The sequence below is a fragment of the Myotis yumanensis genome, unplaced genomic scaffold (genome assembly GCF_028538775.1).
Source record: "Myotis yumanensis isolate MYYU_CA2020_CCGP unplaced genomic scaffold, mMyoYum1.0.hap1 SCAF_1, whole genome shotgun sequence".
Lineage (NCBI taxonomy): Eukaryota > Metazoa > Chordata > Mammalia > Chiroptera > Vespertilionidae > Myotis > Myotis yumanensis.
In genome coordinates, this window is record NW_027223752.1 from 153,390,840 (window position 1) to 153,403,780 (window position 12,941).

A 12,941-nucleotide genomic window follows, 5' to 3' on the forward strand; every position below is an offset into this window, starting at 1 on the left:
TTAATTGTTTTACAAGTGCTGTGGGCTTGACTTCCTTCATGTTGTGCTCTGGTGGTGTGAGAATGAAGGTGGCCTCCCAGAGAGGATGGGAGTGTGTGTTTGTATGTGTCCCTAAGCAATTGAAAATCAAAAGAAGGGTTGCCCCTTTTGGATGGCTAGAATTCTTTTATCCTGGGTGCCAGCATTAAATTGATTTGGAAATGGTTTTAGAAGAAGAAGAATAAAACTAAGTGTATTTTCTTATGTTTTTCCCAACATGTTTTTCCCTCTTGTCACTCTGGGCCTAGAGCTATCCCTGCTAGAAGGGGAACATCAGTGATTATTTTAGGACCATTGTGCTGCCCATAAAGATGCGCTCTAAACTATTTGCTGGTGGAGAACCCATCAAGCCTGTTGTTCGGTTATAAACAACTCACAAATACCTTCTCACTTCATTTTTACATTTCAGTGTCATAGTCTAAGGATTAAGTTATGTCCCTTTTATTAATATCCACTTCAAATGAAAAAAAAATGAATGATTACAGTAACATAAAAGTAGATTTCCTACTATCATTTGGATGTGTTATAAGATGGATGGTGCCATCAAATTCTCTGCAGGCTGAACATTGAATTGAGGTTGTGTGTATAGGATATCCAACAATCGGTGATTTGATTTTTATTTTTACTGAATTATCAGTTAAATTAGCTAATTATCAATCAGTCAGTCATCCACTATCTCTCTCTGAGTTGTGTTTTATAAAATAAAAAAGGTTAGCTAATTTTATTCAGCATGGCCTACTTAGCATGAGACATTTTGGAATGAAGTGGGTTCATGTTAAATCACATGTGACAGCGATACTCAATTGCTCTAATATTGCCCAACTCAGTGGGAAATCTGCTGTCCCTAGAGAAATTTAATGGGAGCTTGACACAATTATGTGGATGCTTCACTTGAGACCAGCACTTAGCATGAATAATCTGGGGAAAATAACCTCAATTTTCCACTGTTTTTGGCCACTGGGAAAATTTACAGATAACCTATAAGAGATTAAGCTTTACATTTGTCTTGGAATTCCTCAAATGCATTAGAGGCCTTCCCCAGATGACAACAGAGCTGGGTCACTTCGTAATCCTCCTGATCCATGGAGGAGGACAGTTGTGCCGCCCCTGTTGAATAGTTGAGGCCTTTTTGTCTTCATTGTTGAGTCAGTGTCGCTGATTTCAAGACAGGTTGAGAGCGTAGTGATTTCAGTTGTAGAGTTTGTTCTCTGAGTCAGCCAGTCATGCTCATTCCAGGTGGCCTGACGTGCTCCATGGCAAACTGTCAGTATGGCTGTGATGTCATCAAAGGACAGGTACGGTGCCAGTGCCCCTCTCCTGGCCTCCAGCTGGCTCCAGATGGGAGGACCTGTGTGGGTGAGTTGTAAAGCCAAGCCTCTCTGACTGTGGTCTCTCTAGGGAAAGGAAGAAAGTGAAAGGTGATGTGAATAAGAAAAAAAGGCAGTTACTTACATCAAGTCTTAGCTATCCTTTAGAAGATATTAAGATATCAGATGTCCCAGAAGAGGACCCCTCTCTGTGATTAGACTATAGAAACTTTTTTTTTCTAAAAATGAAGGGCAGGAGAAAGCTTCAGGCAGAGGGAACCACATCTGCAAAGGCATTGAAGTTTCAAGGAGCAAAATGTTCAGGGAAACAGAGCTTAGTATTTCTAGAATGTAAGGGACAATGACTGATGAAAACTGAACAGGTAGATAGCGCTAGATTGTATGTATTGCATTTAAGAGTTAGATTTCCCCCCTTAAAATTAGGGAAGGTAGTATAGGATTGTGGTAAGAGCCAGGGCTTTGGTTTTAAATTAAACTCTGCCATATACTTGATATGTAACTTTAGGCAAGAGACTTCCTTTCTTTGAACTTGAGTCAAAGTCATCTTTAAAATGGGAGTAATGACACATAGAACCATTGTAAGGATTAAATGAACTCAAGTATAGAAAGAGCTTAGCAACCTAGCATATAGTAAGTACTCAATGAAGGGAGGTATTCAGTTATTCAAGAGACATTTACTGATTACTTTCTATACTCCAGGCACTATGCTAAGTGCAGGATTTACAGTAATGGAAAAAGCTGACAAGGTTTTGATCCTCACAAAGCTGATATTCTAATGGTGCAGAGACAGCAAAGAAGCAAATACATATATATAAAAGCCAGAATAACTAGTCAGTATAATATGCACTGTGGCTGGCCAACCGGCCCAATCGGGGCCGGGGCTGGCCAGCCAACCTTCCATGGCCCCTCCCCCTGGCTGGCCCAGCCCAGTGAGCTCCAATCGGGGCAGGTCAGCCAGATCCCACCCGTGCACGAATTCGTGCACCAGGCCTCTAGTATCCAATAAAATTACAAACAATACTATGTGTTAATATGAGGACCTGAGAGAGAGAGAGAGAGAGAGAGAGAAACAGAGAGGGTCTATTTTAGGAAATAATGGTCAAGGAAAGCCTTGAAGTAAGACCTGGGCCATTGGCCATGAGAAGAATCAGCCAAGCAGGTGGAAACAATACAGGCACTGGAGTGAACAAGACCCCAATGTGGCTTCAGTACAGAGTGGGAGCATAAGGGGCGATGACTTAAGATACAGCCAGTGAGGTAGCCTGTTTATTATAGAGCCTTCAAGGACCTGGTGAGGAATGATGATTCAATTCAGAAAGCAAATAGAAACAGTAGAAGAGCTTTAGGCATGGCACTAATCCAATTATATGTTGTAATAAAACTATTTCGACTTGAGTGGGAATGCTTTGGAGGAAGTAAGCTTGGCCGGGAAAGGTCAGTTTAGGAGACCTGGAAGATGGTAGCTTGGACTAGGGTAGTGGCAGAGGGTGAAGAGAAGAGGAGACAAATTCAGATAGTCTTTCAGAGGTAGAATTAAGTGGGCCTGACGACTTAGGGTTAAGGGAAATAGGGCTGTCAAGAATGACTCACGTTTCAGTTCAAGCAACTAGGTGGATACAGGTGCAGTGTGTGCTAAGATGCCTTGCAGTAGGAGGGCAGCCTGGGTGAGGAAGATGAATTGAAAGATGGAGATGTGGAATTTATGGTGCCTGTGGGGCCAACAGCTGGCTAATGTCTATGATGAGTCACTGTGTGCCAGGCAACCGTTTGCAGGCAGTTATTTATTTTAAAATACACTTCATCTGAACATGCTCCGAAAATACAGTTGGCTTATGTTTCAGATGTTGATGAATGTGCTACTGGAAGAGTTTCCTGCCCTAGATTTAGGCAGTGTGTCAACACTTTTGGGAGTTATATCTGCAAGTGCCATAAAGGCTTCGACCTCATGTACATTGGAGGCAAATACCAATGTCACGGTAAGGAGCCCAGTCTTTGCTTTTCCCTGTTTCTTCCTCTGGTGTGGAAAGGCCTCTTAATTGTGCTGAAGACTGACTTGCTAGGGGTGGGGGTGGGGGTTCTGGCACTAAACAAACAGGAACCCAGTTCAACCCCCAGTACTTTGGGATGCGCAGGCAGTTTATTTCTTTGGTTTATCTGCCAGTTTTACACGGACCTTCACATTGCAGAAAACTTTTTTTGAAACTGTCTATATATTTTCATGTCATTCTATTTATCTCCCCAATAAACATCTATTTTCCCTACTTCATGATGCAGATATAGATGAGTGCTCCCTGGGTCAGTATCAGTGCAGCAGCTTTGCTCACTGTTTCAACGTACATGGGTCCTACAAGTGCAAATGTAAAGATGGATACCACGGCGACGGACTGAGCTGCGTGTGTGAGTAACACTGGTCTTCCAGCTCTACATTCCAGCAGGGAATTAGATTGCACAAGGGCTGTTATTGGGGGAGTAAAGGATCACGATTAATTGATCAAAAAAGTACAATTTTCATGGCTGGTAATATTAGTCTCTGCTTTCTACAAACAATAGAATCACGTGTTCAGGTATTTTTAAAAATTAAAGACTTGGTTATATTTTCTACGCTTAAAAGCATTCCATTACTTGACTAAAATTTCTCTGTAGCTTCCCTTTAGCTGACAAATTTTAGAGCCCTCCCAGAGAATTTCTTAAAATTAGAAACAAATGTTTGTCATTAGCATTAGAGTATGATAGTGGGATAATCAGAATATATTCTACATTTTTGGTTCCTCATTTTATTATGTCTCCTAATTCTAAAATATTCCCTTATTTATGTGTTTTCTCTACCTTTAGTACTGTTTTGCTTTTTAAATTTTTATAAGCTCTGTTTGTAGTATGAATACATTAGTAGATAAACATGAAAAAAATACCCTCCACGATGAAAGTTTTACAAACTAAAGTCCATAATTTAGCATATATTTCATGTAACAATAAATTTTAAAATTTCTGGAGTAAAATATCTACTAAAAATCCTGGGGCATAAAATCATGGGGATTAAAGGATTTTTGAAGTGTTATGCTCCCCCAGGAGTATATCGTATCAGACAGATTATATATTAATTTCTTTTGATGAAGATAATAAAGGAAAAATATTCCACAGATGATCTTGGTGACCTCTGAAAATTTCTTTTAAAAAGCAATTATATACATTAATAAGTGGGAAGAAAAATCAACTAAAATAATATGTATAACATTTAATAAAAATGTTTTACATGAGTCAAGTTTATATAAAGTGTTGCCGAAACCAGTTTGGCTCAGTGGATAGAGCGTTGGCCTGTGGACTGAAGGGTCCCAGGTTCGATTCCGGTCAAGGGCATGTGCAGGAGATGTGCAGGAGGCAGCTGATCGATGTTTCTCTCTCGTCGATGTTTCTGACTCTCTATCTCTCTCCCTTTCTCTGTAAAAAATCAATAAAATATTTTTAAAAAGTGTGGAAGAGAAATTAGTCTTTAGACAATTCTAAATATGATTTTATGATATACATGTACCATAGGGACACTTAATATAGATTCTATATATACATTTTTCATATTTTAAAAATTTAGAACATTTGTGCATTTTAAAAATCTCATTGATTACCATCTGTTCCCACTTTACAAACACAACTTTTTTGTGTTTCAAATAATACAAATTTATTATAGAAATGCCAATATAATTTTTGCATTCACCCACCAGATGAATGTGTATCATATATCATATATGCACATATTTTTTATTTGGAAAACAGCATGATTTACAGTAGGGGGAATATTCTAAATGTGAAAAGTAAATCTAGTTGGCACATATTTTGATATGCTTGTTTTTTACAATTTGATATTTTACCTTTTGGGTTACACACTAATTTAAATCTTTTGACTCTTTTAGATATTCCAAAAGTCATGATTGAACCTTCAGGCCCAATTCATGCACCACAGGGAAATGGTACCATTTCAAAGGGTGATGGAGGACACGGTAATTGGATTCCTGATGTCGGAAGTACTAGGTGGCCTCTGAGGACACCATATATTCCTCCTGTCATTACCAACAGGCCGACTTCTAAGCCAACAACAAGACCTACACCAAAGCCAACAACATGGCCTGCCACACCCCCACCCCCACCGCCTCCCACAGAACTCAGAAGGCCTCTACCACCACCAACGCAGGAAAGACCAGTCATCAGACTGACCACTATAGCACCAGCTGCTACCACATCTCCAAGAGAGATTACAGTTGACAACAGGATACAGACAGATCCTCAGAAGCCCAGAGGAGATGTGTTCAGTAAGTCATATAAATATGCTCGCACACTTTTTGAATTTTTTTTTTCAGTTTTATTGAGCTATAATTGACATACAGCACTGTAGAAGCTTAAGGTGCACAGCATAATGGTTTGACTTATATATTTGTGAAATGATTACCACAGTAACTAGTTAACACCCATCATCTTTTCTTTCTCTTGTCTGACTTATTTTACTTAACAGGATGCCCTCAACATTAATCTGTGTTGCAAATGGCACAATTTTCTTCTTGTTATTTCATTGTGTGTGTGTGTGTGTGTGTGTGTGTGTGTGTGTGTGTGTGTGTGTATCAAATTTTTTTTATTCATTCATTCATCTATGGACACTTAGGTTATTTCCATGTCTTGGATATTGTAAATAGTACTGCTATGAACATGGGGTACAAATAATATCTCTGCAACATAGTGTTTTCATTTCCTTTGGATGTATTTCCAGAAATAGGATCCTTAATCATTTGGTAGTCCTATTGTAAATTTGAGGACACTCCATACTGTTTTCTATAGTGGCTGTACCAATTTACAATCCTTCCAACAGTGCATGAGGGTTCCCTTTTCCCCCACGTCTATTATCTCTTGTCTTTTTAGTGCTAGGTATGAGATGATATCTCATTGTGGTTTTGATTTGCGTTTCCCTAATAAATACTGATGTTGAGCATCTTTTCATGTACCTATTGACCATTCATATATCTTCTTTGGACAAATGTCTATTCAGGTCCTTTGCCCATTTTTTAATTGGATTATTTGGGTGTTTTTTTTGTTTTTGCTAGTGAGTTGTATAGTTTGGATATTAACCCCTTATTAGGTATATAGTTTGCACATTTTTTTCTCATTTCATGGTTGTCTTTTTGTTGATTGGTTTTTTTTGTTGATTGGTTTTCAGTAAGTCATGTGAATGCTCACATATTTTTTGAGTGTTTTATAAGCAGAAGCTTTTCAGTTTGTAGTCCACTTGTTTATTTCTTATTTTGTTGCTCGTGTGTTGTCATCTCCAAAAAAATCATTACCAAGATCCATGTCTAGGAGCTTTTTTTTTTTTTTTACTTTTTCTTTATTGATTAGTCTAGCAGCTTTTTGCCTATGTTTTCTTCTTGGAGTTTTATGTTTTCAGTTTTATGTTTTCTTGGTCTTATGTCCAAGTGTTTAATCCATGTCAAGGTAATGAGCGGTGTAAGATAGGGGTCTAGTTTCATACTTTTGCATGATTATCCAATTTTCTACTTTACTCCATTGAGTATTCATGGCTCCCTCATCAAATATTACTTACCCGTATATGCTTGCATTTATTTCTGGACTCTCAATTCTGTTCCATTGGTCTAAGAGTCTGTTTTTGTTTTGTTTTTTGTCAGTATCATGCTATTTTGATTACTATAGCTTTGCAGTATAGCTTGAAATAGGAAGTTGTGATTCCTACCACTTTCTTCTTCTCTCAGGATTGCTTTGACTTTTCGGGGTCCTTTGTGTAGCACATTTTTAATAAGCTCTTTATGATGACATTTCAGCAATAGGCCATGCATTGAATAAGTATAAAACTCATAAAAATAATCAGCTGTATAAAGTATGTGTCCTATACCCCTACTATTAAATATTACAACTCTGAATAAAAGTCAGAGAGTTGGGCAAATAAGTGTGTAGAAATGGAAGGAATATCAGTCATATAGTAGATCACAGCTCCTATCCAATATGACAATTCTCCTAACATATTCAGATTTACATGAAAACTCTCAGAGAGGAGGAACTTACTGTATCACATGCCATTTAACTTTTACTCTAACTGTCCATTCATTGAATCAGTAAACATTTTTTAAAATATTTTATTTTTAAAAATATATTTTTATTGATTTCAGAGAGGAAGAGAGATAACATCAACGATGAGAGAGAATCATTGATTGGCTGCCTCCTACATGCCCCACACTGGGGATTGAGCCCACAACCTGGGCTTGTGCCCTTTATTAGAATTGAACCCAGGACCCTTCAGTCCGCAGGCTGACACTCTATCCATTGAGCCATATGGCTAGGGCTAATCAGTAAACATTTTTTGTTTAGCGTGTTTCAGAATTCCAGGCCCTGTGTGATTCATTGGGCTTACAAAGATAAAACAGAAAAGGTTACAGACTGGTGGAAAAGAGTCTCCCAAAAGCTAACTGTGGCACTTGGTTAGTGAAAGAGATTTGTGTAGCACAATCTGGGAGTAGAGAGAAGGGGTACCAATCAGTATTTGGGCAGGGAGTGTTTGGGGTGGGGGAGCTTCCTGAGTGAAATGGGGTAAGAGGATGAGAAAAGGGAGGCATTATAGTTAGCAGGGACAGTACAGCAAAGGCACAGAGGTAGGAACCACCATAGCGTATGCAGTAAACTGCCAGTAAACTGGAGGGTTAAGTCAGGGATTGATGAGAAAAACTGCATAGCTGTCCCTTGTATGTGCTGTAAGCTGGTGGTTAGATCTGGACTGGGCTAGATTAAAGACTCCCAGATTTTTAATGGGTGCTGGGTAAAGGGTGGTGCCACCAATGGAGATAAAGGCTATCGGTAATGAAGCAATGAAGGAGGAAGAGGTTCCTTTATTACCAAACCAAAATTTGCAGTTTACAGCCTTGTTCCCTGTATTTTCCTGTCATGCTTCACTTGGTTCATTCTTAGCTACCTTTGCATTCACTCCTCTCTCTTCTTCTCCTTTTGATGTTACTAGTTTCTTCCTTTTCCACTCCCTGATGGAACTCAGCTTTGCTCCTTTTAGATTGTACGCATTTGCAGTTTTTTACTAGGTGAAAAGAATACTGAGTTTCGTGATTTTTTTTAAAGAGAAAAGCTTTTTTTTTTTTTTACTTCTATGTGACTCTCAATCAAATGTTTTCTTCTAGGTCACTGTCCTTTTAAAATGAAATTGAGATTCTCCAATTCTGAAATACTTGTAATTGTGTACATTTTAAACAATAAATATGATTTTTAGAGGGCTTAGATGGTAGATATAATAACATATTTATATGTGCATAACTATTGTTTTTTGAAAAGCACATTTTCTGATCATTTTTATCCTCCCACCTTCCCTTTCTTCCTCCCTCTCCTTCTTTACTTTCCTTCTCCTTTCCCGTCTCTCTCTCCTCTCCCTCCTCCTTCTCCCTCTCATGTCTCTCTTTTTCTTACTCTATTTTTTTCTTTATCTCTTCGTAATCATACAGTGGAATGTTTATTCATGGATGCATAAGTAACTGTAGTATTTATATTATTCTGCTTAAGGTAGAGTTGTAAGAACTTGGCTATTTCATATAAAAAGATACTCTAACATAGATATCAACATCTTTCTGAGTCTTCTAATGTTTTTTCCTTTTTAAAGCTCTCTTTTTCTTCCCATTATTCTTCTCCATACTGACACACATAGGAATTAGGAATAACATTGAAGGTCGCCAGTAGAAATTAGCAGGATAAAATTGGGGAGCATGGAGTTCTGGTGATGTTTGAAAGCACTCATTCTGAGAGAGTGTGATCTTAGAGATAGGCCCTGGGAGAGAATGGCCTTGATCCTGGGCCAAGGCGGCTGCATGCCACAGAGAGCAGTGGGCACTCCTGCCAAAGATGAGCATCCCCTCTCACTTCATCCCCAGCTAGAGCTGCTGGTGAATGTTCGTGTGAATGAGGATATTTTGGACACTTAATTTGCTATCTTGTGATTATAACGTATATTCTGAATGAGGGAAGCGTTCAAGTGTTTGGTTCAGGACAAATAACTGGTGTTTATTCACTGTGAAAACAGAAAGGAACCTTATCGCTATTTTAGTTCAACACCATTTCTTCGTTGAATATTTTCTTCACTTCTGGCATACAAATTTTCTTAAGCCATTATTCTCCACAGGTCTGAGAATAAAATCTGGCTGTCCTCATTTCATGAATTTTCAGGTGATATTAATTACAGCCACTGTTTGGAAGATTCCAAATAGCCTCAAACTTCAACAGTTATATTTTTCTTTACATTGAAAGATGTGTTATTTAATGGCAGAAGTTATTAAACAATGTTTTTTCTTTATAATGTGTGTGAAGATATTCTAAACGGAAATAAGAAAAAAATTATAACAAGAATACCGCTCTAGCCCAGACTTCTCCCCAAATTCTAGACTTGAAAATCGCCTGCCTGTTTAACCTCTCCAGTTTAGATGAAACCAGATGTTCAGACCAGTTGTTGAATTGTGCCTCAACTTCATCCCAAACACACTCTACCCACAGTCTTTCACACCCTATGATATGGCACCTTCATCTTACAGTTGCTACAGCTGAAGGACTTGGAGTCATAGTAAATTAGTCTCTTTATACCCACATCCAATCTACAAGGAAATCCTGTTAGCCCTACCTTTAAATTATATTGAAACTAGGGGCCCAGTGCATGAATTCATGCACCTTGAACTGTGGGCCGCGAGGCTGCAGTGGGCACAAGGGTGGGTCTTGGCCTATCCTCCATGCCCTGCCCAGCCACTCCCACCGCAGCCCCTGATCCCCTGTCTGCCAGCAGCCCCATTCCTGCTGCCACTGCTCCCACGTGCTGACAGCGCCAGCCCTGCTCCCACCCGTTGACAGAGTGGAGCAATTGGGGCCAGCGTCAGCAGCGGGGCCAGCGCTGTCAGCAGGTGCAAGCAGTGACTGCTGTCCCAATCACCCCTGAGGAGCAGGGGGAGGTGGAGAAGCCCTCAGGGGCAATCGGTGCCAGCAGCTGCCGCTCACACCCACTGACAAGTGCCAAGTGATCAGGACCAGCTCCAGGCACCAGCAGCGAGTGCGAGCAGCGGCTCTGGCACTGACTGTGGGTGTGAGCGGAGCCATTACCGGCAGCAGGTGCAAGAGGTGGCTGCTGGCCCTGATCGCCCCTCAGGAGCAGGGGGAGGTGGAGAAGCCCTGAGGGGCAATCAGGGCCAGCAGCCACCACTCACACCCGCTGATGGTGCCAAGCAATCGGGGCCAGGTGCTGGCAGTGGGTGTGAGCGGTGGCTCTGGTGCCAGCAGCGGGTGTGAGCAGGGCTGGTGCCAGCAACAGGTACAAGTGCAGGATGGGACCATGGCGCATGGGAGCAAAGAATTTTCAGTAACCACCAGAGGCTCACCCTGATGACAGACACCGGAGCTCCGCCGTGGTCTAGCGCCCCCACTCACCTGCTCCATCAGCCCGTCGTAGCTGACGCCCGCCATGTTCCGCGCACACCCCCTGGTAGTCAGCACACGTCATAGAGACCGGTTGTTCGGTTGTTCTGCCATTTGGTCTATTTGCATATTAGGGTTTTATATGTATAGATTGTGGCCACTGCATGCCATCTCCAATGCTACCCCCCTGGCCCACACCATCCCTCCCCTAGGGTCTGGGTCCAACCTCCTTTATCCAGATGAATTGTAGCATACAACTTTTTTCAGATTTTAGAGAACAATCTGCATATGCTGTACATGATATAATGATGCATGTTGATGTTTCTGCAGTGAAACTCATGAATACTCATAATAACTGTCAACTAAAGACCTCGAGGTTAGGTGAAGTGTAGGTTAGTTTTGCCACCTAATGAGCTACAGAAACAGCTTCTGGATTGCAGAATTATGGGGAGCAACTGCGGACCTGCACTGCAATCGTCTTCCAGCTTCTCCCTGCTTCTACCTTTGCCCCTCTGTGGTCTCTTCTCAACTCAGCAGCCAAAGTGAGCTTTTCAAAGTTAAATGAGATGCCACTGTTCACAGTTCTGAATTAGCACCACTTAGTTCAGAAAGAACTCAAGCCCTGCCAGTGTCTTACAAAGTCCTAAACTATCTCATCTCCTAGCACTCTCTGCCTTCCTCACTCCCTGCTAGCCTCCTCACTGCCATTCCTCAAACTTCTCCAGCTGAGGACTCTGATTCCAGGTCTTCCCTCTTCCTGGAACTCTCTGCCCTCAGCTATCAGCTGGACTCATCTCTCTCCTCTTTATACAAATCTCAACCTAACAGTGAGGCTACCCTGCCCCTCCCATTCAACATTGCGACCTCCCCAACCACCACCAGCACCAGTGATCTCTCTCCACTGTACTTATTTTAAATCACCTTTTAAATATACTGTATTGTGTACTTATTTATAATGTCTATTTTGTCTTTCCTTACTAGAATATAAGCTTTTGAAAAAAAAGGATCTTTTTCTATTTTGTTTGTTGGTACATTTCCAGAACCTAGCATAACACCTGCTACATAATTGGCACTTCAACACTATTTGTGGAGCAGAGAGATCAATGAATAGATTGATCACTCATAACTTTTTAAACTAAAATAAATTATCATCACATAATCAAATTTTCCATACAAAACCTAGTTTAATATAATACATTAATCTATATTTTAAGAATTTAAAAAATATATTCTTTTCTGATTGTTACTTATTTTTATACTATGGAGAGACATTTTATTGTGCTTCCAGTATTTTTTCCCCTTTCCCCCCTCCCTTCCTACCTCCCTTTTTCCCTCCATCCCTTTCTTCTTTTTGAAGATTGACATTCTATTCAGTGGATTTTAAAAAAATAGATATTATTACCTTCATTTATTTATTCAATTTTATGTATTTTTTTCAATTTCAGTTTACATTCCACATTATTCTGTATTAGTTTCAGGTGTACGGCATAGTGGTTAGACAATCATGTACTTTACAGAGTGGTCCCCCCCCCCCCAATATTTCAAGTACCCATCTGGCTCCATACATTGTTATTACGATAATATTGACTATAATCCCTATGCTGTACTTTACATTTCTGTAACTATTGTATAACTACCAATACAGATTCTTAATCCCTTCACCTTTTCACCTGAACCCTTCACCCCCCATCCCTCTGTCAGTCATGAAATTACATTTCTGTTTCAGTTTTCTTCAGTACTGTCAGGTACACAATTGGTCACTCTCACCTGACCTCACACTCCATGTATTCAAGGAACACTCTTTGGGGCCCAAAGATACATAATGGTCAGATCTGACCCAATACTGATTGCAAGGGGAACCTTTTTAAAACTGTTTAACCCCCCAGATGTTTTCCCCTTAAACAGTCATATGGTCCCTCTGGTACACAGTAGGTGCTCAAAAATATTTGTTGAATGGAATTTGATATTGGATTCTATTTTCTAATCAAAGTAAATCCTTCATATGCTTGAACTAGCTAAATTTAACTTGTTGATTTGATAATCACTCCTCAGATCATCAGAGTTATTTCAGCTTATGGTCTTTCTCTTATCCTGATAGAGTTTAATATAGACGTTGAAAAGAAACAGTATCTAGAAAAG

The 12,941-nt window shown here is 40.1% G+C and overlaps 1 protein-coding gene across 8 annotated transcripts in view; it reads left to right on the forward strand.

Moving 5' to 3' along the window:
• NPNT (nephronectin) overlaps positions 1–12,941 on the forward strand; it is an 87,064-nt gene that overhangs the window by 47,520 nt on the left and 26,603 nt on the right. For 7 of the 8 annotated variants that reach the window (XM_070433271.1, XM_070433274.1, XM_070433272.1 and 4 more), the window contains 4 exons: positions 1,276–1,395; positions 3,209–3,343; positions 3,642–3,764; positions 5,270–5,665. In XM_070433271.1, coding sequence (XP_070289372.1) covers positions 1,276–1,395; positions 3,209–3,343; positions 3,642–3,764; positions 5,270–5,665 — 774 coding nt within the window. The remainder of the gene's footprint in view (positions 1–1,275; positions 1,396–3,208; positions 3,344–3,641; positions 3,765–5,269; positions 5,666–12,941) is intronic. The other variant, XM_070433285.1, reaches the window with a different exon arrangement.